Source organism: Onychostoma macrolepis, chromosome 17, assembly GCF_012432095.1.
Source record: "Onychostoma macrolepis isolate SWU-2019 chromosome 17, ASM1243209v1, whole genome shotgun sequence".
Classification (NCBI taxonomy): domain Eukaryota; kingdom Metazoa; phylum Chordata; class Actinopteri; order Cypriniformes; family Cyprinidae; genus Onychostoma; species Onychostoma macrolepis.
In genome coordinates, this window is record NC_081171.1 from 3141395 (window position 1) to 3168344 (window position 26950).

At 36.2% G+C, this 26950-nt stretch overlaps 1 protein-coding gene across 1 annotated transcript in view; it reads left to right on the plus strand.

Annotated features, from left to right (window-relative positions):
- The window catches only part of LOC131523453 (kelch-like protein 29), a 143231-nt gene that overhangs the window by 74361 nt on the left and 41920 nt on the right, over positions 1 to 26950 (plus strand). The window contains exons 9-11 of the mRNA XM_058749847.1: positions 8991 to 9189; positions 17118 to 17300; positions 18538 to 18718. Of these exons, the coding sequence (XP_058605830.1) occupies positions 8991 to 9189; positions 17118 to 17300; positions 18538 to 18718 (563 nt within the window). The remainder of the gene's footprint in view (positions 1 to 8990; positions 9190 to 17117; positions 17301 to 18537; positions 18719 to 26950) is intronic.

The following is a 26950-nucleotide window of genomic DNA, read 5'->3' on the forward strand; positions in this document are numbered from 1 at the left end:
CGCCATCTAAACAATTATGTTTTTTTCATGAATATTGGCTTCTGTTTCCCAAAGCTAATTACTCTTTTATGAGTGACTTGTATTCTTTCTATGCCGTGATTAACATCGGTTAGCAGGTTCACATAATTCAGCATCAGTTTGAAACACACTGGAATTAAATCAGCCTGAAAGGGCTGATCTAACGAATATCCAGACAGCATGTTTGTTTTGTTTTGTTTCCAATAAATTGCGAATCTGTAATATTATCCTGCAGCGTTTGTGTTGTATTTCTCAAATCATGTACAGTACTAAAGTGATACATAATTTTTACCATTTAATCAGGTGAAAAATCAGAGACTCTAGGCATTAACAAGCTGTTTTATATAAGGATATTACAGATTCTCAATTTATTAAAAACACATGTTATCTCCTCATGTGAAATGACGAAAACACCTTAATGAGTGTTAAGAACACCTTAATGACTGTTCGCGAATCTCCCTTTTCTGTCAAAGATATTAGAAAAGGTAGTATCATCACAACTATGTTCCTTCTTAGAGAAAAATGATATATGTGAGGATTTCCAGTCAGGTTTTAGACCATATCATAGTACTGAGACTGCTCTCATTAGAGTTACAAACGACCTGCTTCTATCATCTGATCGTCGTTGTATCTCTCTATTAGTGTTACTGGATCTTAGCGCCGCGATCACAACATTCTTTTAAATAGACTAGAAAATTACGTTGGCATTAGAGGAAGTGCACTGGCATGGTTCAAATCGTACTTACCTGACCACCATCAATTTGTGGCAGTAAATGAAGAGGTATCATACCAATCACCTTAATATCTACACATGTTGTCTTGTTAAAATCTGAAGTCTGGGGTTTTTCGTCTGTTTCATGGTGAAAATGGTGAAAATCTTATTATTTAGGCCATATGATGAAAGCAGTGAATCTGAAATATTCATTGAATTGAGAATCTGTAATATCTGCAGTGTTTGTGCTCCAGGCACAAATTATTCCACCTTAAAAGACTTATTTAGGGGTATTACAGATTGTCAATGTATTATAGCTTAGGACACATCTGCAGTGTTTGTGCTTCAGACATGATGAATTACGAAAAAATTATTCCTCAAATCATGTGCTTTTGAAAAAAAGTGTTGTCTCAATGAATGTATTGATTAATTGTCTGATTGATGCATGCATTTATTTATGCACTTATTTTTGACGTAATTGATATTTTATTAGTAACTGTGCTACATTTTCATGAAAAGAATGTCAAAACTATATAAGTGAATGAGTAATATACAATAAATTAAGAAGCTGTAAAATCCTTTTCTTTTTCGATAAATTGAGAGTCTGTAGTATTAACCTGCAGTGTTTGTGCTCCTAACATGAGTGATTCCTCAAACCATGTCTCTTACTTTACCATTAAGCAGGTGAAAAAACACAGGTGTTGTTTATGTCAGGCTGGTTTTGTGTGGTTTATGTGTTCGGGTGAGGTCAGCACGAGCTCTGTCGGGTCATTCGTTTTAATGATGCTCTCTCTCAGGTCTCAGGTCTCAGGTGTTCTCTGGTGTTGTCTCAGTAGATTGGCTCACAGCGGGACGTTTCATCTCACAGAGAGCTGCTGAACTCTGCTGCTGTGTTGACTACCCTCTGATTCTGATTGTCAGCTTTACTGGGGTTGAATCCAGCGTTGCACCGAATGCTTTGTGTCTCGTGTTGAAAGCTGTTCTCATGTCCACTATGTATGCAAACCAATTGAAAAGCTTTTGAAATGCATAGTGCGCATTTGAATAATAATGCATATTACAGTGTGCTATTTTGATTGACATTATGAGAAAAATTGTATCATTGTATTATTTTTATTACATTCACATTTATATTCACTTATTTATGCATTTATTTATGGTTTCATGCATTAATATGTTGTGCATTTATTTATGCATTTATTTTTTTGCAATTATTTATTTACGCATTTATTTATCATGCATGCATAAAATAACTGATATTATAGAAATCAATTTGCTACATTTTTATTAAAGAGGTAAAAAATTAAACAATATATATGTAAACTATCATTTTATGTATTTATTCATGCATTTATTTATTAATGCATTTATGCATTGCTATTTTCTGCATTTACTTATGTTTACTTATTTATACATTGATATTTTGAGCATTGCTTTTTTAATGCACTTATTTATTTGTGTCATTTATGAATTTTTATGCATTCATGAAATTATTTATGCATGAATGACAACAGGTTATAGGAGTTATAAATGTACTGCATTTTCATGTCAAAATTGTAAAAATATTTCTTAAAAATATGCTTTATTCCTTTCCTTTCGTTATGGGGTGACATATGTTTTTTATTTATCTATTTATTTTATTTTATTTTATTTTTTGGAACGTTTCTATGGCATTCATGGAACAGGGAATAGTTTAAGATCCAAACACGGTAATAATGTCGTACAAATTAAGTCATGAAAGCTAGAAGACAAAGCCTGCTTTTGTAGATTAATTATAATGCTTGAATTAAAATAATACATGGGCGTTTGAATAGTACCTTCATTAAATTTAATGCAAGTTTAATGCGAGTTATTTTAGCCTGTGCTTGCAGCTCTGAGCAGTTTTTTTTTTTATTCCTCATTACACATTTCTTTCTCCTTTTCTTAGTTCTTTTTAGCAGCAGAACGCCTACATCCTACTAGAAATCACAACTTCCTCACTCAAACAAACCGGCGCTGTACTGTAGGTGAGAAAGAATGAGTTGTGTTTTTGTGTGGACTGAAGGATTAACGTTCACTGTACTGTGGAAGTTCACCAGACGGTTTACAGCAAAAATACAAATCCAATTCAATGCACTTTTAAACAGTCATAAAGAAAGAGCTTATGGACCCTTGAAACTGGAGAAAGGGTCATTGTTCAGCACTGGACACTATTCTCAGGAGGTCAAGACAAGCGGTTAGAAGTTTTGATTTAATTGGCCCTTTTGGGATGGAGGGGTATAAATATGTATAACCTGCCAATATTTCCACCATTTTGGTCATTTTTAAATGGCTTTCTTTAAAGTGCTTTAAGAATCTTTTCCTGCTTTGGTGCTGTGTAGCGACCCATAAACTTGGTGCAATCTTGATTTTTCGCCCAAGAGAATAGGGTCAGTCTGGTACTGAAGAACCTTTTGAACTCTGAAATTCTTAAAAAAAAAAAAAAATTAAAATTTTCTTGTGCTGTTATTCCATTTGAGCACAAAGCCCCCAAAAACCGTATATGCAAACGAAAAAGGACTACATGCAAAACCGTGGCCTCTTGATTCACTTCAGGGTTTATCCAATGGTCAGCATTACAAAAAGTCATAACAGGAAATAGTTATAAAAGCTCAAATATAATGTATTTTTAAATAAATCATCAATTTATTTCTTTAAGCATTTCTATAAAAAATAGTTTAGCAGTTGTTTAGAAATATATTTCCGTCACGCTCGCTTTATTTTTTTTTATTTTAACATAATTTCAATAATTTTTTTTCTATAATCATTTAAAAATATCTTTTCTATAAGCTCAGGCACTTCATCTTTTTTATTTCAATTAATTTTTTATTTTTCTTTAGCTTTATTTAAACTTGTTTTATTTTGTTTCATTTATTTGTATATTATTAATATTACCATCTTTAAACATACATTACAAACAAATCTTTAAACAAAAGCTTATAATTTAATAACTTTCTTTCTATAAGCATTTCTATAGAAAAGGGTTTAACATACTTTGAGAAATATATTTTCTTCAAGACCAGGCAGTATTTTTTATTTTATTTTATTTTATATTATTTTTTATTTTATTTATTTTTATTTATTTTTTTATTTTAGAACATCATTTCAATCCGTTTATCATTCAGTTTATTATTTTCTCCACTATGTGATGAGTGTTCTGTGCAGTAGGACAGATCACAGCTTTATTAAACGTTTGTCGCATGTATCCGGGAGCTCTCGCTCCGGTCTGGCCTGTGTGCTGACTCTGGTTTACCGTGAAATGCAATTGCTGAGTATTGCGACGGAGGCTGTTTTCCCAGGTCATTTTTCACTGTGAGCCGCAGACTCCTGCTTTATCTCAGCACACAGGCATCATTAGAGATGACGCTGTCCGGCTGCAGCGCCGCTGACTGTTGTGCCGCGCCGGGATACGCATCTCTCCGTATATTCCACAGAGAGAAAAGTGTTTCTTGGACATGCTTAATCTGTCTTCTTTTCAGCGCGCCGACGCTCCCCATCCATCAAACGGCGCTCACAGTGGCTGCGCGTCAGTCTGCCGTCCCGCGCAGGATTCTGCTCTCTGTCTCCCCTCCTGTTATCTAATATATTTTTAATGCATGACTGTCTTTGTGTGTATGTAGCTCTCTCTCTCTCCCTCTCTCACTTCTCTTTCTGTGTTTCTTTATAAAACTGCTGTGCCCTCAAGCACAGAAACACAAGCAAGAAATCTCCCTGAATTTTCACTTTCTATTAGCATCTGTACTCAGATTCGCTCAGAGAGCCGCTCGGCTTCGTGATTTATAGCTCTGATAGAGAAATTTTATATTTACAAGCAGCAAAATAAACATCGCAAATTTGATTCCAGCATGTTACGGCCTGCCTTGGGGATGGCTGTTTATTATATGTCTGGAGGAAAACGTGAAGAGCACAGCGAGCGTGTCTGGCCATGAAATGAAATATTAGAGCGATTATTGTCATGTCAGGAGGCCGTCTTTTCAGGGGGAGGTGGTGGGTTTTTGCCAGTTGTTTGTTTTTGGTTTGATTCTGTCTTTTCTGTTTGTCTGTGCCCTGATGGAGTCTAGTGGAAACAGACTTTTGACTTTCATCATGCTGTAAAGTCTGGACAGGACGAGACAGAAACATTGATGCATGATGCATGCCCAATCCCCAAATTAGTTGTGCTTTTACATGCCGTTTAAAGATTGTATGTCTTGAATATACAGTATATTTGAACTAATAGAGAACAGTAATAATAAAAATAATAATTTTATTTTATTATTTAGTTTACATTTTATTGCATTGTGTTTTATTACATTTCATGTTATTTTTTTACATTGCATTGTGGTCTAAGATTTTATTTTTTATTTTTTAATTGGGCTATGCTTATCTAACTCCTTACACTGATCTTATAGTTATCTTAACTGCTAACACTTTCCTCTTGAGAATGAATGGCTGTAAAGTTGAGTAATTATGCAAACAATAGCTAAGTAAGTTTGTTTACTGTACCTGTGATCACTGCTGTTTCCTGTAAAACTAACAGTAGTGTAAATTGCTACTAAGTGCCTAAAACTTAAAACGTTTTGATTCTATGAACCTCACAGACTTGACTGCAGAATGCAGCGAATTGATCAACCAGAATCAAGCATTCCAGACTGATATTTTTATAATTTAGACAGCAGATTTTTTTTTTTGTCTTGCTGTGATTTGTCTTTTCATCAGCTAGAGAGAAAGAAAGAGATGATGTGAAGTCGTTTCCTCCTGTAAATGGGAATATCTGTCAAAAGTATTGAATCGGAAACCTGTGGCTGACAGTTGTTGGCAGTTTTTACTTGTCAGAGATCAATAGCAATTTGATAAGTATCAAACACGCTGCTGTCTGTTCTGATGCGTTCAAATGTAGCTGTTCTGTGAGGACGCATCAGTGAAGTGCCACAACACTGTGTCAGATTGACAGATGCCTCGTGATGCATGTGAATATATATACGGACAGAGTGTGATGTTTCATATCTGCTCTTTTTTTGTCTTGCCAACTCTAAAATAGCATCCAAACTTCAGAATGAATCCATCCATCTATTGAACACCCTTTATTTTGAACAAAATGCAATCTGCATGTACACTATCTCCAGAGGTTTGATTGGTCTAGAAGCAATGCAACAGTTTTGCCCAACAAAACCGCATTTCCTGTCACAAGTAAAGCGTGAATCACACATCTAATCGCTCTTCATTCTATTGTATCTTCCCGTGATTGTTGGGAAGTGATAAAGAGGCTAATGCATGCAGTTCATCCCATCCAGAATCACTTGTGCACATCATATACTGTAGATCAGATATGTTTGCACTGAAAGCATCCATGTTTTCTGACCTTGCATTTATATTTTTACTCAGCGTTCAGCCGGCTGATGATTCATCTTTTGGCCCAGTAAAGCTGCGGTTTGTGCTGTCTTAATCTGGTATTCAGCGTGCCATAGTCTGGCTCCCTCATGGCATGACATTATTGCAGATACGCTCAGGCAAGTGGTGAGCGGAGCTGCATTTGGATTCCTAGATCATTCAGTCGATAAGTCTTGATTGCCTGAGCAATGGAGGGAATGGTTGTAATCCTGAGGGATTTCTTCGGCAGCCATTCTGCCTCTAGATTGCTAGAAACGCCTTTTTCAGATACCATTTTTCATTTATTTTATCCGTTCTCGTGCAACGACTGGTTTTGAGTCCCTACCTGAAATGCCAGATTGATAAACTGTCTGAAAGTGACGGTGCAGATTTTTCCAGTCTCACTGGGGACTTTAGTAAAATGCCACCAGTGCCGCCAGTAAATCTCTGACCTTTCTTCCTTTCTGGTTGGAAATACTGCACGTTCTCGCATGCAGATGCGTTTTGTTCAAAACGAATGGTCCTTTTGAAATGAATCGTCGTGAGAAAGCGACTGTGAGCCACACCAGATGTTGTCCGTGTCTTTTTATGTTGACAATCCCGCTGGAGATATAGTGGACAAGGAGCGATGGCATGCTGGGATTGTTCACCATGGAAACCCGCTGTTGATCGAGCCCAAAAAAGCAGCGTTTGGAAAGGACCACCTGAACATCAAGCTGTTCACACGGCCTGTTATCAAACAAATAAAAACTGACCAGCTCTGACAACACTCGGGATCATGGTGTGATTGTTGACCAGATGCATTATGTGGGTTTAACAGATCTACCAGGCAGCATGGATATGGCTACATGTCCAAACTGAACACATGTCTGTTTACTAATGCTTTACTTTGAATTCATTGCACTACATTATTTATTTGCATCTTTGTTTTATTTCATTTAATTAATTAATTTGTTTGTTCTTTAATTCATTCATTCATTCATTCATTCATTTTAAGTGTATTTATTTGTTTGTTTATTCATTAATTTATCATTCCATTTTATTCATTCATAATAATTTATTTAAATGAATTGATTTCATTTATAATTAATTTATAGTATTTCATTTATATTAATAATTTTTAATTATACATTTTCATTGAATTTAATTTTAATTAATAATTTGAACATTATTCAAATGTTATATAAATTTAATTAAACAAATTATTTAATTACATTTCTCCTTATTTTTCTTTAATTTTCATTTAATTTTAAATTAACTTTTAAATGATTTTAACATGACTTTTAGCCTGCCTATGTTCAATTCAATTCATGTTTATTTGTATGGTGCTTTTCACGATACAAAACATTGCAAAACAGCTTCACAGAAAATTTAAGTTTCTACATTATATTTAGGAAAAGCTTATCAGTGGTGACTGCCAAGTTGATGTCTGTACGGCAGAAATGTACAGTATGTCCAGTTATGTCCAGTTATGTATTCAAACAAACGGTCAACACTATTAACGGCAATGATTACATATTGGTCCTCTGAGGGGTTAACACCCAACCTTTAACACCCAAATTTTTATCTGTAGAGGAAGTAACAGTGCATCCGTCTAGATGCAAATTACAATCTGAGAAATTCTGTGTACTGTTTTTTTGGTCCAATAAGTAATATCTCTGTCTTATCCAAATTTAATAGGAGAAAATTATTGGTCATCCAATATTTTACATTTTTAACATACTCTGTTATATAGTTGAGTTTCATCAGCAAAACAATGGAAACTAATCCTGTATTTTCTAATAATATTACCAAGGGTCAACATGTATATTGAAAATAACAGCGGGCCTAAGACAGATCCTTGTGGCATTCCATACTTTACTGGTGTTAATTGAGATGATTCCCCATTTCAATAAAAGTGATAACAGTCGGACAGGTAGGATCTAAATCGTCTTAAAGCCTGCCCTTGGATACCCATATAGTTTTGTAATTGATCTCTAAGTATATCATTATCTATAGTGTCAAATGCAGCACTCAAGTAAAATGCAAGATCAAGTAAAACTAGCAATGAGAAGTGGCTTTGGTCTGATACAAGAAGCAAGTCATTTGTACTTTTAACAAGTAAAGTTTATGTGCTATGATGGGGCCTGAAACCGGACTGAAATTCTTCAAAGTTATCATCTTTTTGTTTTTTGTTTTTTTTTGAAGGAAGGAGCACAATTGAGCAGACGCAACTTTTTCTAAAGTTTTAGACTTGAACGGATAATTTGAAATGGGTCTGTAATTTGCCAGTTCACTAGGATCTAGTTGTGGTTTCTTAAGCGGCATAATAACTGTTGATTCTTCTGCTACAGGTAACAACTACTGTATGTCTGTTAAATTACCGTTCTCTATGAAACATGTTATACAAACTTGTATAACTTATTCAGTTTCTGACAGTGTTTGTTGAATGTAAATCAACTGAAAATGGAAAAAAGAACATGTTTAACTTCCAGCTCTGATATTCAGACTTGTTTTGATGTTTGTGGTGTTTGACGTTAGGTTGTTTGTCTCCGATTAATGTGTATCAGTATCTATTTATTATTTACTGGCACCTCTGTGCTTGTAATGGGCATCTTCACACAGAATCCCTTGGATCTCTGTTGGAAGACTGTTTTTTTTTTTTCTAGGAAGCTAATTTGTAAACACGAATGCATCATTACAAATTTTTCTGTGAATTTTTGAATCTTAATTATCCAGATTTATTTTAAAAAATAATAATGCATTAAGGCATGAGGCCATCCGTAATGGTAATTTACCACAATTAAGAGAGTGTAATGCACAAATCTAACTTACATTTTTCTCTTTCTTTCTCTCTTCCTGCTCCTTTCTTTCTTTCTGTCCTCTGTTTCCTCTCCCTCTGTCCTGTATCCAGCATGTGTCTGAGCTGTTGGCGGTGGTACGTCTTCCATTCATCCATCCCAGCTACCTGCTGAACGTGGTGGACAACGAAGAGCTGATCAAATCTTCAGAGGCCTGCAGGGACCTGGTGAATGAAGCCAAGCGCTACCACATGCTGCCACACGCCCGCCAAGAGATGCAGACGCCTAGAACTCGCCCGCGACTGTCTGCTGGTACATTGTTCAGCATGGCTTATGGTCTCTATAAGATTAGTATGATCCTTGTGGTGAACATCAGATACACTGGTGCTGCTCTGAGTTGCATTTCTGTGAGTTTGTTTCTTCATGGGAACAGATTTGGAGAAATTCAGCATTCCATCACTTGCTCACTAATGGATCCTCTGCAGTGAATGAGAGTCCAGACAGCTGATAAAAACATCACAATAATCCACAAGTAATGCACACCACTCCAGTCCATCAATCAATGTATTGTAAAGCCAAAAGCTGCGTGTTCGTGAGAAAAAAATCCATCATTAAGATGTTTTTAACTTCAAACCGTTGCTTCTGGCCACAGTAGTCCATAATCCATTGTAACTCTTCCTCCAGTAAAAAAAAAGTCCATCTCCTGTTGTCTCTCTCATCAAAATCCACAAATATATTTGTTTAAAATAGTTATAGATTGTGTAGATTGTATATGGTGCTTAATCTATGCATATTTCACTCCTGGTTCAGGTGAGATGACTTTTTCACTGGAGGAATGCAATATTATGGACTACGGACTTAATGATGGATTTGTTTCTTATGAACACACAGCTTTTGGCTTCACAAGACATTGACTGATGAACTGGAGTGGTGTTGATTACTTGTGGATGTTTTTATCAGCTGTTTGGACTCTCATTCTGATGGCACCCAATCACTGCAGAGGATCCATTGATAAGCAAGTGATGGAATCCTGAATTTCTCCAAATCTGATAAAGAAACAAACTCGTCTATATCTTGGATGGCCTGAGAATGAGTAAACTTTAAGATATCTTCATTTTTGGGTGAACTATTCCTTTAACTCATGACATTGTGGTCGTGACTTGTACACTCTGGTTAGTAGTTGGTCTTTATGTATGCAGTGCACTAGGGCTCCTTTTGCATGCTATATTGTGTTTTTTAGCATGTGTTGACCAATCAGCAGCAGGACTGTTTTATAACAATGCAGTGCACAGATATAGAAGCAGCAGCAGCAGTGTGCTGGATAGAAATCCGTACTGATGCGGTGTGATAGAGCGCTGTTGAGCGGAGCGTCTGGAATAGAGCCACAGCGCTGTCAGAGAGCTGCCAAAGCGAGTGTCAGCCACGGCCGTCAGCACACCTGCGCCTCTTATTACTGAGGTTTAGCCAGTGGGTAAATTTCACCTGTGTGTACTTAAGACAAGCTGCGCTGAAATTATCACACCCAACGACCCAGTTCACCGCCGACCGCGGGGCTTTAACATTCTCTACATTCATTATTATATAAAGAGTCAGAAACGGAAATCTGTTTTGATTCGTCTTTTGTTGTTGCTTTTGAATAGCACTGTTCTTTTTGAAAGCGCCACAGTATTTACACCCAAAAATGTGTTGAATGTCTTATGTAGGTTTGGAAACAAGAAAGTATTTTAAAATGGAACAAAAAATAAAACACCAAATGTGAGATAAAGCCGCAGCTTTACTGAAAAATGACAAAAACTTTAAGTGTTTCAAACAGCATGACCTTTTGCCATTTTGAATTACTGTAGCCTATGCAGCGAGGCTGTTTTAACATGCAGTGAAACACTTCACATTTAGAGAACTTGCTTTTCCAGGTGGATGAAGTTTTATGTCAGCAGCACCCATTCAAGTGGAAAGAACCAGGTTTATTTGGTCATGACATGACATAAAAGACTTATTGTCATGCTTTAACATGTAGTTTGTAAATGCTGCAATTATAATTGTGAAACAGTGTGATTGTTGCATATTTTCAATGTTTATTTCCAGCGCTGACGCTTTCCATTATTAGTGCATTTACTGTGAAAACAAGTCTTTTGTCAGTTGAATTATTTTCTGCTGTAATTTGCGTACTAAATTTTCCTGTGAAGTAAACTTGAAAACATTCACAGCCCATTTTTGTCACATAATACAAAATACATTTGTCAAGAGTTTGGAAGCTGCAATTATGTGCACTGAAGCCTGAAAATTCTGCTTTGCATCACAGGAATAAATTGCATATTACAATTATTCACATAGAAAAATGCTATTTTAAATTGTAATAATATTTCACAATATTACTATTTTTACTGTAGTTTTGATCAAATAGATGCAGCCTTGGTGAGCAGAAAAGACCCAAACTTTTTGGATTTATTGGATCATGAAATACAAGTATTTTTGATATCATAAGAAAAGAAAAGTCATTTTACAGGTGAGAAATTGCATTTTGAAGAAAGGTTGTATTTTATTTTTCTTAAATCAGGGTCATGTGTTAAGAAATTAAATAGACTCAGTACTCACTTCATGCTGACTTTAAATGCTACAAAGCCTCTTTTCTAAATATGTTTGAAGGTGCATTTTCTCTCCTGCTCTATTGTTTTATGCTCCCAAACCTGTTGCTAGAGGGTTTGGGGGAAAATCTAAATCCAGAAAGCTCCTTGAATTCTTTTCATGTCATAATCCATTGCTGTGATTTGGAGCGGGGCAGAGGTGGGGCGATCAGCGGCAGATCGCCTGCTGCTTGAGTCTCTAATGCCACAGTCAGCAGGAAGGAGCCGAGCGCAGCGGGGTCCCGCGCTCCACGGGAGATCATGAGGCTGGCAGAAGGGCACAGACCCCGGGTCCCGATCCCAGCCACGCTGCATTAATACAAGATGAGAGAAGTGCTCTTGTAAATTTTGGTAGCACTTTAGATTAGAAAATACATTGAGTTTTCCCTCAATAAACTAATTCAAATTTACTGTTTATTTATAGTAAGTAAATAAGTTATGTTTAAGAGTGGGCTAGTATTAAGGGATCTAGAATATGATCATGCATTAATATACGCTTTATACATACTAATAAACAGCCAATAGGCTAGTAATATGCATGCTAACAAGCAACTAGTTAATAGTGAATAGTGTTCCCTGGTTACCAAAATTTCATATAATGATTATAGTGACCAAAATGATTCATTATTTTTTACTGCATGAAAACATGTAGACTGAGAGTAGCATGGCTTGTTGGACATAGCAACAGTAACTAAGGAGGGTGGATTTTTGCCAAGGGTCAATTGCACATTAGCTTGTTTTACTGATTAACAGCAAAAATATTGTCCAATTTTTGTATTATTCTGAACAAACAGCAGATGGACTGAATAAAATGTAAATCTACTGTCTGACAGCAGGTGGCGCCTATGGAACAGCAGAAATAAAGCTGTTTCCACAGTAACCACTGTAAACAAAGCAGAGCTGGGCTTATAAACACTACTTTATTAGGCATTACACAGAGGAAAAGAAAATGCCATTGAAACTTTTCTGAAGTCAGTCGGTTCCCCCTTAAGCATTCAGAGTATTCATTCACACATTCTTTCATATAATTTCACTCTCAGCACTCTGTTTTTAGTCATGGTTTTGTAGGGGCAGATACAAGCAACTAATACATCACTGATACGTAATTCACACATCACCGACATATACACACATGCATATTTCTCAGAAATCTCAGACTGCTAAAGAGGTTCAACCTTCTGGTTCAGGGAGACAAGTTCGAGCTCTAAGCAAGCTGATGTTGCCGGTGTTGGTGAATTCTGGGGGGGCCTGTGTACGGGCAGATACAAGCAACCAATACATCACTGATACATAATTCACACATCACCGACATATACACGCATGCATATTTGACACGTCCCCTTTAAGAGTTGGCGAGTTTTGGTTGATGTGTGGTTATGACGCAGAAAATAAATACGACTGTTCTGGTCTGATGCAGTAATCTTGACTCCGTGTATTTTTGATAGCTTAGCTTAGAAAGCTACAGTTTCACACAAAACGAAACCTGCATGTTGCGTATGCGTGAGACTGGTACTAACTTTGCTGAATAATTACCCTGAGTTTTTCATATCGCGATAATCAAATACTACTTTATTGATAATTAAAATATGAAAGGGTAACACTAACCGTCAGGACTTTTTTTTACACTCACGTATAAGCAGAAGTGTTGCTGCAGACAGTCAGGTACCTGCTGGAGGATGCTGTGATGTGGTTGATGGCGGAACATGAACAGGGCTTGTCGTGTGGCGTTTGATTGATGCTGCTGCTGTAATGTAGTGAGGGTTTGTGGGAAGGGGGTTTTGTTTGTGGGAAAAAGGGGGGCTCTCATAACAGGAAGCTGCACTGGTGTGAAGTGGGAACACAACCTGCAGTCGTGTGGCTGAAAGTGTTGCCACACAAGCAGATATTTGTGCCAATCAAATGCTTTTTTTCTTCTGGAAACGGCTGTGAACCCGAGCTTGAGCCGAAATATCACGCCGCTGGTTGCGTCACATTAGCATGCGTGTTTCAGTGCACATGCATCTTATTCGCTATCCACTGCAGCACCGGTATAGAGCTGTGTCATGAGTATTTAAATTATGTTTTCATTATTTTTAGCATAAATATGTCTCCTTTCTATGCAAATGAGACTTGTTATAGATTCCACCGTATTCACAACAGTCATTGCTTGGTTCTTTTACAGCCTGCAGAAAGCTAATTTATTAAAAAGAGATGTTTGCTTGATAAAATACACAAAATATAAAAATGTATATATGATATAAAAATGTAATTTGTGGCAGTTAAACTTTTAAACTGTACTTAAAATTAAACAAGATATTTGTATAAAATATATAACTTTTTTAAATTAATATATATGTATATGTGTGTGTAGAATTATTTAGTAATATATCAATTATATCTGTATTTATATTTGTAAATATATTATATCTGTATTATTGTTTTTTGTTGAATTTTATTTATTATTTATATGCAGTAAGTGCATGACTGCACTATTTAAAACAAATAAATAATATTTTTTATTTGATGAATATGTGTGCATGGGTGTGTGTATAGTATAGGAAATTATGATCCGCACTCACGAGAAGAGTCTTCTTTTTTAGTTTTATTTAACATTCATCACTGATGGGGAAAAGAGACAAACGTTTTGGCTCAAAGCCTTCCTCAGTGTGCAAAAGTGTGTGTATGTATATAATTTGTATGCACTTTATAATATATATCAGCTTATTGTGTGCATTAAGTGCATGCATTCAAATTGCATTCAGTATAGTTTTTTGTTTGTATCCTTGTGTACATAATAACTTTAGGCAATCTGGTACTAAAGTAGACATACACATTGAAATAAACGACATTATCAGCAGCTGCAATTCATTGTTGTTGTATCTCCTCAGAGAGATTTATACAGTGTGTGCTATGAGTCTTTGTTCATTTTATTGAATCACTGTATTGAGAAGAATTACACAGAGACAATAAAAGTCCCCAGAGATCATTCATTTTTGTATTTCAGGATCCCTTGAAATCAAAGGCAAGAGTATTTCTCTTTTTTCTTTTTTTTTTTTAAACCTTTTTTAAGATGCGAACAATGACATTTAATTTTCTGCCGTTACAGAGGCCTGACCCTTTCTGCCCCGATCCACTGTTTCTTTTATTTATTCATTTATCAAGACGATGTATGTCATGAATTTTAATTTGGATGATAAGATCGTGTTGGGTACTTTCAGCTAGTACAGAATAACGGAGCCTGAAGTCTTTTTCATGCCAGTGAGTCTGTTCTTTTCTTTAAATAGAAATATGCTTGTATATTTTTGTCAGGGCAAACTTTGCTGATAGTGCTCTGGATCTTTTCTGTCGGTCTGTGTTGAGTTCCGCCTCATTTTTAGCAGGGAACATTTCTTATCTCCCCAAAATTGTCATGTTTTTGACTCAGAGGCTATTATTTTTTCCTTGTTATATCCCTTTTTCTTATGAAATGTTTTCTCGCTACCTCTTTGTGGTTTTCCTTTTTCCATTTTCTTTTGTCTTTTTTGTATTTCTGTGTCAGAATAAAATGAATTACAGAATGAAAGGCCCGTGATGTGGCATAAGCAGTCGGCGTAGAGACTTCATGCGCTGTAGAGAGGAAAGCACATTCATAATTGATCAGAAAACAGCTTCTGTTTGTAGATAATTTCGCTCTGAACAAAAATTGCTCTATTAAATGTATTGTTTGGTTGTTGAACTTGCATGTCAAAAAGCTGTCTGTCTGTCTGCTTCATATTTACTGCATTAAGCTCCAGTTATTCATCACATGCGCTTATAAACCCTTGTACATACCGTACCAGTTAAAAGTGTAAGTTGAATGTTTTTGAAATGAGTCTCTTCTGCTTAGAAAAGCTGCATTTTTTTAGTAAAATCAGTATTTTTGTGAAATATTATTACAATTTAAAGTGGTGGTTTACTGCGATTTCACTTTTTTCATTTTAAATAGTGTGTAATGTTGCTGTTGGTGCATGAACAGTATCTGCAAAGTTGCTGCGCTGAAAGTTCAATGTAAGCGGAGATATCATCTTTTAAAAATCAGGAAGTTTAATGCCTACAAAAACGACTCATATGGGACTACAACGAGATACTTCCCGGGTTGCATACGTAACAAACCCATAAATTTGCATCAACCCCTCCCTCCGGAACATGCAAAAGAGGGGGCAAGGCCATGTTCTGCGGCTTTGTAGAAGAGGAAGAGTTATAGTGGAGAGTTGTAGCCATGCCGTCGAAACGGTGTTATTTTCACCCAGCTGTCAGGTCTTCTGTGTTCGGGCTTCCTACGGACGCTGTAGTTCGTCAGCAATGGTTAAAATTTATGTTTGGTTATGTTCCTGACAATTACAATCCTAATTTAGCTCTCTGTGCTGCGCATTTTACGGAAGACAGCTTCCAGAATCTACACGAGTTCAATGGATTCACAAAGAAACTATTACTAAAACATGGAGCAGTTCCAACTTTAAAACCAGAGGCAGCAGTTGTTGGGCCACAACCTGTAAGTAAGATTTAATAATTTTAAATGTATTTGCATATATAATTTCAGACGTAATGTTTTAGTTTGATCAAGGTTGTAAACAAATGCCAACGCTGGCTGTAGTAGCCAGTTAGTTAAATGTTATTTCGTGTGTCTATGACAAACGCGTACAAACATTTTGGACCCGAATTTGTAATTATGTACTAATTTTGTAAATGTATTTTCCACGTATACTTTGACGTAATTTTTCGATTTGGTCAAGAACGTAAACACAAGCCAACGCTGTTTGGTTATAGTAGCCAGTTAGTTCGATGCTATTTTGTGTGTATAAGACTTCAAAAAATGATATATAATCACAACAGCAAACTTCCATTCAGAAACGTTTAGTAAGAGCCGTGCTTGCAGAAGTTCTGCTTGACTCTCTTCATTACCGCTTTCTGGGTCTGATTCTGGCTCAAACTGATACGGCAATATTGACACCATTATTTACATTTGACCGCAGCACATGCAACTGTCGCCCGTGAAGGGAATGGGCGTGAAGTTTCCGGACAATGTGCAGTACGCAGTTTAGCCAATCAAAACACACCGGCCCAACTAACCAATCTGAGCCCATTGCCCGTTTCTGAGGGAGTGGTTTCAGAGAATCAGGAAGTCAACCGGTCGTTCAAATGACAGAGGAGAAAGCGGCTTACAATAAAGGTGAAATATATGAAAAATAAGGCGTTTTTTAACAAACGAAACACGAAGACATGTTATATTGCACCCCATAAACACAATCAAGCAAAGAAAAAAAGCAGTAAACCACCCCTTTAACATATATTCACATAGAAAACAGCAATTTTAAATTGTGATAATATTTCACAGTTTAACTGTTTTTACTGTATTTTTAATTAAATAAATGCAGCCTATTTTTTATGACTTCTTTCAAAATTATAAAAAATCTTAATTATTATCCAAACTTTTGAGTGCTAGTGTAAATAGCATTCACCCAGTCACCTGGTCACCCATTATAACTATCACAAAAACCCAGCTTGCACCAGTAACAGAGCTCAGCTCAGTCCATCTCGCAGTGTAATCTGGTCCGATGTGTTGCTTTGAGCAGGTTATTTCTGTGAATGTCAAAGTGTTTGTTTCTGCGTGCATCTCCACAGGTGTTGCTGAGGTGATCGTGCTGGTGGGTGGGCGCCAGGTCATCGGCATGAACCAGCGCTCGCTGACAGCCGTCACTTGCTTCAACCCTCAGAACAACAAGTGGTACCCCCTGGCCAGCCTGCCTTTCTACAACCGCGAGTTCTTCTCCGTCATATCGGCGGGGGATAATATCTACCTGTCAGGTAATCAAGCCGACAGTGTGTCACTTGCAGTTTGGTGGCCGCCTGCAGGTGTCTGCTTTTATATTTAGCAGCTCACGCTCTGAGGGATGATGGGAAGGCAGATGGCTGTTCCTCATCTCTGTCTTTACGACTGGCTGTGTGTCAAATTATGATGTTAAATATCCCACAAATCAAGTAGGATAAAATCGATAGCACAGGAAAGACAACGCTTCTAAAGCTGCAGTGGCAGTTTGGTAATGAAAACTGTATATGAGTAGTGCATAACAGATCCATGGACATCAAGATTTTTAGATTTCATTTTTTATAATGGTAAAAAGGAAAGTGTATGTCTTAGTTACTGTATGGTATGTATTTTTAAATAGCATTTTCCTTCTGTAATTTATTTTAAATGATCCTGGCATATGACAAATATTCCATGCAGTCTTTCAATTAATATGAGCTCACAAAATTCACATGCATAACTTTAAAAGAAATAGCAAAATACTGTTAAACACTTTTTTTTTTATATTAAATTTTTAGCATGTCACACCACAGAAAATATGACCGGAATTAAAAAAACAAAAATCTGAAAATAATGCAGAGAAAAATATATAAAGAGTTGTATTAAAGATGTGAAGATGTATTGGTTTACTATATATATATATATATATATATATATATATATAATTTAAAAAAAACAAGTAAAATAAATTTTAAAAATTGTGTATATTTTTGTAAAATAAAATATATAAATATTTTTATTACAAAACATATATATATATATATTTTTTTTACAAAATAAAACATGTTAAAGAAATAAATGTATTTATATACATATACTTTTTATATAGTGATTGAATAAATAAATATATATTTTTCAATTTATTTCATAAGAGATAAACAAATTTATATATAGAATCTATAAATGTATATATCAATATAAAATAAAAAATCTATAAAGATGCATTGATTTGTTTATATTATATACATATTCATATAAAAATCTTAAATTCATAGAGATTTATTGTATAATCAGATTTTATAAAAAATAAATTGTTAGACTTTTATTTATAAATATCTGTCTGTCTCTCTAAACGTTTCTGGAAGCAGCTAAAGCTGAATCCTTGAGAGAGGGAGATGTTTGTGCTGTTTTATGTGTTTCTGTCTTTTCATCAGCTGTGTATTAATGGAGGTGTGATGTTGGAGGGTGTAAATGGAGACTTCAGCACTCATTTGTTTGGGCTTGTACCCTCTTTAGGAGGCATTGAGTCTGGAGTCACGCTGGCAGACGTGTGGTGCTACATGTCCCTGCTGGATAATTGGAATCTGGTGTCTCGGATGACAGTCCCGCGGTGCCGGCACAACAGCGTGGTGTACGACGGCAAGCTTTACACCATCGGAGGACTCGGAGTGGCCGGGAACCTGGATAATGTGGAAAGGTACCATGCAATAAAGCTGCTCTTTGAATTAAACATTTGATTGGAAGCCATTAGGCGTTTCAGATAAGCGTGTGGTCAGCTCTTTCTATGCTGGGAGCCAATCTGATAATTGGATCTGTGCTGAAGTATGGAGGGAGTATTTTGCTGGCAGGTGACTGTGGCACAGATGCATGGAGGAGATTGGATCGGGTTTCGCCTCTGCCGTGGACTAGAGCTATAATCGACCGTTACACTGAGGTCGTGACACAGTCAGTAGCTTTAAAAGGAACAGAATGTCAAAATGACAAGGGATGATGATGTAAACACAAACCATATTGGCATTTGAAAACCGTTTCATAGTTGGGAATATTGAAATATACTAATTTCTTCATGCAGAATCACTCTTATGACATGAGGAATCAATTTGTGTTTGTTCTTCTGGCACTAACATCCAGTTTCCATCTCACTGCTTCTGTCGGCTCATTGTGGTCTCGTCGGCTCTTTATTTTGGTCTTGTGAAGCCAGACTTTTGACTATCAGCATAAAGCTGAGCTGAGCAGTGTAGCCTATTCTGACAAAAGAAAAAAATGTTCCACTTTTCAACAAATGCCAAGGCTGTCTGACTGACATGTACAATTATTTTATAATATATATGTGTGTGTGTATATATATTTAAGGGATAATCAACGGCTAGCTGTGCATTAAACGATTTGAATGCACGACGTGGAGGCGAAGAACCACCCGACGCGCAGCGGAGCCTCCGCGAAGTGCATTCAAATCATTTAATGCACAGCTAGCCGTTGATTATCCCGTTTATGCCATGTTCATTTGCCAGCATTCACATATTATAGATGTTAATAATATTTGCGCTGCAATATTTGACCGAACGATAAAAATGACGGTTATTTTCGTCTTTATTACTATTCAACTGTAACTGTATGTTACTATGGTTACCAATGTTTATAGGAAGCGCATTAATACAGAACGTGATTAAACTGACCTGGAACTACCTGTGCAGTTAAACGAATTTAATCAACACCTGCCAGCCAATCAGAATCAGACAGACCATGGCGTAAGTTATATATAACTAACAGGACTTTTTTTTTTTAAAAAGGGCAAAATTGTAAAAATATTGTAAAATATTGTATATTTTATTTTAAATATAAAAATGTAATTGTTGTGTAAATATAACAATTTATTTTAATTAAATGTATTAAAAATTATTACATTTATTACATAGTACATATTACATATATACATATTTTAAATTTACAAATAAATAAATAGAAATTTTCAAAAACGGCTGTATATACATGTCGTTTTTTGTCATTTTATTGATTTTGAGTTTATCTGTGGAGTTTAGCGGATGAAAACTAGCCATTTATGTTAAAATTGTACATGGTCCATTTTCAAATAAATTTTAATAATAATAATTCATGCATTTGTTATAAATACAAGATATATGCAGATTATTTTCAATATACTCGATTCAATATTGAAAAAGATTTTCAAATAGTTGTATCTCAGCCAAATATTGTGCGATCCTAACAAACCATACATCAATGGAAAGCTTATTTATTCAGCTATATAATTGTATAAATCTCAATCTTGAAAAAAAATTATAATAATTTGTAGCCTATATATTGCATAATTTTAAATGTCAGACTTTTCAATATATTGTTTTTATTTTTATTTTTATTTTTATTTTAATTATTTTCAATATTTAATATTGCATTCTGTTGAAAAAATATCTAGTATATTGGAACAGCTTTTTGTCAAAAGGCAAAATCATGCAAACAAATTGATGTCATCAATATCATGACTCTGAAAGTGTATTAAAGCCAGATAATCAGATTGGAACCGGTCATTTCTCCGAGCTTTACCATTGTTGTGTGCAGTATGAATGAGACTTGTGAACGGTCCGCTGAGACTCGGTCTGACAGGAGCGTGGAGGTTTGTTAGTGGGCTTGTGAGAGAGAGCGACCGCCCACTGCACCCCGCTGACTCCTAATTTATAGCCCACCATCCATCTTGCCTGCAGTTTCACGCTCATAAGCATGACATGTACTGCGATCACATGATGTCTTCAGTCAGTCCGCGTCTCAAGGCTGCCGTCGGGACGATCGGGGGCAGCAGCAAGGTGCTCTTGCTGTTTGTCATCGATTCACTCTTATTTTTTATGGCTCTGTTTGGAAACTCAGTGAGTTGCCTTGCTGTAAACTGTCTACATAGACAGCTGCCTGGTCACGTCAGAACTCAAGTAAACTGGAGATAATTTGAAACTCTGTTCTGTGAGTTGCTCTGGTGCTCGGTGAGATTTAAAGCCTTCATAACATCTGTGGAGTTTCCAGAGGATTTGATGACTAATGAGCCTAAAAGAAGCCAAATGTAAATAATAGACAAACAACACCTAGAATATCGATAAAAGCTTGTTGCAGTGCATTCTGGGATTCTGGGGTTACCATTCAGTCAGGGTAAAAATCATAGGTTTTTAAGTATTAGATAGATGCACTACCATTCAAATATAAACTTCATTCTTGGAGTGTTTAGAGAATTTAGCACAGTATTGAACCTGATATCAAGGTTGTTGCATCTATAATGTCTAAAGCATATACCTCTATATATTATTTCAAAGGCAGCATGAAATTAAAAGTGACTTTATTTACATCCCTAATGCACATTCCTGGTCTGATTGTGAATGATTCATTCATGCATGTTAATCCAAAGAAAAAAAGAGACACTTTTTGCCGTCTGATTACTTGGGTAATAATCTAAGCATTTAGTGATTACTGTTGTTTATAATTGGGGTTAGATGCAAGTTTGGCTCTATAAGATTTATTTATTTAATTATTTGTTTAAATGCCACCAAAAAACAGATGCGAATAAAGTTATTGGTCACCGTTGAACATCATTTATTATATTTACAATAAATATTGCATGTATTGTATGCATTGTTTCAGTATTGCATGCATTGTATTCTTCATTCGTAGAGGATTTTAGTGAGTTCAAGTACATTAGCACAACATTGAACCTGATATCAAGGTAATTCATCCATAATGTCTAAAATGAATGTAAGTACAGTGGGGCAAAAAAGTATTTAGTCAGCCACCAATTGTGAAATTTCTCCCACTTAAAAAATACATTTGATCATTGGTCCACTCACCCATCCTTCCCCTGGACTCATGGTACTGGTCACTGGTTACTATATCTTAAGATGAGAGAGGCCTGTAATTTTCATCATAGGTATACCTCAACTATGAGAGACAAAATGAGAAAAAATCCAGAAAATCACATTGTAGGATTTTTAAAGAATTTATTTGCAAATTATGGTGGAAAATAAGTATTTGGTCAATAACAAAATTTCATCTCAATACTTTGTTATATACCCTTTGTTGGCAATGACAGAGGTCAAACGTTTTCTGTAAGTCTTCACACACTGTTGCTGGTATTTTAGCCCATTCTTCCATGCAGATCTCCTCTAGAGCAGTAATGTCTTGGGGCTGTCGCTGGGCAACACGGACTTTCAACTCCTCCAAAGATTTTCGATGGGGTTGAGATCTGGAGACTGGCTAGGCCACTCCAGGACCTTGAAATGCTTCTTACGAAGCCACTCCTTCGTTGCCAGGCGGTGTGTTTGGGATCATTGTCATGCTGAAAGACCCAGCCACGTTTCATCTTCAATGCCCTTGCTGATGGAAGGAGGTTTTCACTCAAAATCTCACAATACATGGCCCCATTCATTCTTTCGTTTACACGGATCAGTCGTCCTGGTCCCTTTGCAGAAAAACAGCCCCAAAGCATGATGTTTCCACCCCCATGCTTCACAGTAGGTATGGTGTTCTTTGGATGCAACTCAGCATTCTTTCTCCTCCAAACACGACAAGTTGAGTTTTTACCAAAAAGTTATATTTTGGTTTCATCTGACCATATGACATTCTCCCAATCCTCTTCTGGATCATCCAAATGCTCTCTAGCAAACTTCAGACGAGCTGGACATGTACTGGCTTAAGCAGGGGGACACGTCTGGCACTGCAGGATTTGAGGCCTTTGTTACTTTGGTCCCAGCTCTCTGCAGGTCATTCACTAGGTGAACCACATTCGCCCGTGTGGTTCTGGGAGTTTTGCTCACAGTTCTTGTGATCATTTTGACGCCACGGGGTGAGATCTTGCGTGGAGCCCCAGATTGAGGGAGATTATCAGTGGTCTTGTATGTCTTCCATTTTCTAATAATTGCTCCCTCAGTTGATTTCTTCACACCAAGCTGGTGCAGGTCTACAATTTTGTTTCTGGTGTCCTTTGACAGCTCTTTGGTCTTGGCCATGGTGGAGTTTGGAGTTGGACTGTTTGAGGTTGTGGACAGGTCTCTTTTATACTGATAATAAGTTCAAACAGATGCCTTTGTAGGGAGTGAAATTATTTCCTTTATGAAAATAACTCCTCGTGAAGCCAAAACTTAGGAACTCTTACAATGCAAATGTCAGGAACAAACTCTTCAATCAGGCTTTGATCTCTTTGTGAAGCCAAACACCCAGAAACCCTTACAATGCAAATGTCATGCCACAAGACAATAAACTCTCTAATCAGACAAGAAGATCTGAGAGAAAGACCATTTGATCATTGGTCCACTCACCCATCCTTCCCCCCTGGACTCATGGTACTGGTCACTGGTTACTATATCTTAAGAATTAATGATCTTAACCCTTTAATGTTTGGTATCATTTTAAAGATCTCGATGCGATGGGTAAACTGGTCTCAATTTCACAGTAGTCAATTCTGTACCTCTGTTGTGTGGGCGGTCTCCTTTCAAAACCTGATAAACATTGCTCTACAGGTGTGACCATTTGGGGCACGAGAACAGCTCCTAGAGAGGTTTCTCATCCCCCATACACAGATCTAATCTGTTTTGGGGCAGAGAATAAATGTTTATGGGCCTTTTGTTCTGGTAGTATTTAAGGGAAAGTTGCAAATCAGTCAGGGCGATTCTGTAGCCAGAATGAGCCCATAGTGTGGTGTGTCTCTACACTCCATACTATGTATTTCCTAAGGTCTGGTATGCATCATTTAATCTTAGATTAATCTTTGAGAATTTGATGTTCTGTATTGAGATGATTTGATATTTTTGAGTGATACAATTTTACCTGACCAATAATAAATTGTTATATTTGACTTATTCTGATCTCTTCTGAAATAATTTTTTCCAGTAGATTAGAGTTGTAGTCTAGTGTTTCCACAAATCTGCGTCCAGGACAGATCATACTTAAGTACCAATGAATGAAGCGGGGGCTCGTCATTAGGGATCTTCTGACTTCTGTCTGTCACTGACTTAACAAGTTACAGTTTTCGTGATTATAGAAGAAATACACTTTTTATTATGTGCTAGCAGGGTGCAGCCTATTTAAAGGTATTATAGTCACCCTGCATCCTCTGAGTAAGATCAACTGGCGAGTTTGTGCCGTGCGTTCGCAGTTGGCCAGTGAATTGCTAAGTGATACTAGGTCGCTAATGAATGAATAATTGAAAGTATAGGATTTCCAGAATAATCAAATATCTAAATTAATGTACAATCAATATCTGTGATCAGTTTAATTATAAATATTGTCTAAATTTAATGATCACTTGAAATTGGAGTCAGATCAAAATTGAAACTAAATCCTGATAAGTTCAGAAGCGCAAGTAAAAGACCGAACATGCATTAAGCCTTCGACCAGGCCGCTGGATTCCGTTGTTTGGACTAGCGGGTGGATCCTTACACCATTAATACAGGTAACGAGTGGAGGACAGAGGAGCCTCTTAAAGAAGAAGTTACAGGTCTGTGAGAGCCAGAAATCTTGCTTGTTTGTAGGTGACCAAATACTTATTTTACAGAGGAATTTACCAATTAATTCTTTAAAAATCCTACAATGTGATTTTCTGGATTTTTTTTTTCTCATTTTGTCTCTCATAGTTGAGGTATACCTATGATGAAAATTACATGCCTCTCTTATCTTTTTAAGTGGGAGAACTTGCACAATTGGTGGCTGACTAAATACTTTTTTGCCCCACTGTATATGCTTTAACATCCAGCAGGTGAAAACCTGACCATTTTTGTGCTGAAGTTCAATCCTTAAATGAACAGTTCACCCAAAAAACTTTTCCAAAGTTCTCAGGTTGTTCCAAACCTGTATTAGTTTCTTTCTTCTGTTGAACACAAAAAAAAAGATGTTCTTAAGAATGTTGGTAACCAAACAGTTGATGGCAGCCATTGACTTCCACAGTATAAGAAATATAGTATAGTACAGAAATACAGTATAGTCAGCATAAAATTAGAATTGACTCTATTTACTTTCTTAATGCACATTCCTGGTCTTATTGTGAATAATTCATTAGTGCATGTTAATCCAAAGAAAAAAAAGATGCTTTTTACCATCCAATCAAGCCAAAAAATCATAGGTCTGATTATTCGGGTAATAATCTAAGCAGTTACTGATTACTGTGTTTGTAATGAGGGTAGATACACTGCAGTTCAAAAGTTTGGGTCAGTAAGATTTATTATTTTTTTAATGCAAGTCATGCATAACGTTATCAAGCATCTCCATTTTATTTACGATAAATGTTGCATGCATACTTTGTTCTTAGAGCATTTTACAATACAAATAAAGCAAATACAATAGCATAGTTATGAACCTCATATCAAGATTGTTGCGTCCATAATGTCTGAAGCATAAACTGTATGCTCTGGATATTATCTTGGCATTGCATATACTATTTTAAAGGAAGTATGAAATTAAAATATTATTGTGAATGATTCATCATTGTGCATTAATCCATTTTGTTATTATTTTTGTTAATAATTAGGATTAGGAAATTTGGAAGGATTTTTTAATGCTACAAAAAAGAAAGTCTGGCATCAAGTTTCTGGCCGCTGCTGAGCATCTCCATTGTATTTCCAATAAATGTTGCATGCATTTTTAAAGCATTTTAGCGAGTACAGGTACAAGATCATTGCATTTTTTCAGAAATATGCATGAAGTTGAGCTCCATGGCAGACTGCTTGTGTTGAGACAGCTGTATTTAGTGGGTGAAGGAATTCTCATTTTGACGGCATTATACACAAACACAGCTTGTGTATCTGCACCACATGTTCACACCGGCTCATCAAATGTCATATTTGTGCACTGAATCCTGGTGCTAATCGCGGTGGCCGACAGCATGCTCTCGCCGGGCGTCTCCTAACCTTTCACAGTCTTGAAATACCACACCCCTCGAGTCCAGCCCTCCGACGGCAGCGATTATTCTGACGGCGTGCCTCGTTCCAGCCCAATCAGCAACACTTACTATTTAATTGCTCTTTGATGATGGACTCTGGTCGTAAAGCCACAGCCTCGCACTTTGAGTTGTCGTTCCATGTCTTTAGCTCTGAAATTACTGTAGGAGCGGGAGTGAAAACGAGGGGCAGAGGGGTGAGCAGTGGCTCTAGGGAGTTTATTTTCTCGGTGTCGTGCAGTCATTACTTTGGCACTCTCACAATGCTGCGTGACGCTCGCTAAAGCCAAATGCACAACTGCTCCAATTAAAGCACTAAATCTGAACTTGAATGTGATCTGATATAATGGGTACGTTATGTAATCATTAACCAAAAAGGAAATATTGATTTGATTATCGCTATTCGGCTAAAAACATCATCAACATGGATCACCAACTATATGCTATAAAGTTGGCATGAAATTAAAAAACTCTATTTGCTTTATTAATACACATTCCTGGTCTTAATGTGAATGATTCAGCAATGCATGTTGATCCAAAGAAGAAAAGGTTTAAAGTATTAAAAAAAAAAAAAAAAAAAAAAGTAGTTTACAGTTGTTTACGATTACAGTTAATTACACGACCATTCAAAGGTTTTATTTTATTTTCATTTATTCTTTAATTATTTGTATTTTGAAAAATAAATACATATTATTTTATTTTCATATATTCCTTTTTTTCTTTTTTTTTTAAGAAATATTTTATTTTTAAAGAATTTAATTTTATTCAGCAAGGACACATTAAATGTATTAAAATAACAGTTAATAATGTTTTTTAAAAAATAATAAAAATAATCTATACTGTATCACAATTGTCACAAAAATATGCAGCACAACTGTTTTTGTCATTGATAATAATCAGAAATGTTTCTGAAGCAGCAAACCAGCATATTAGAATGATTTCTGAAGGATCACATGACACTGAAGACTGGAGTAATGATGCTGAAAATTCATCTTTGCATCATATAAATAA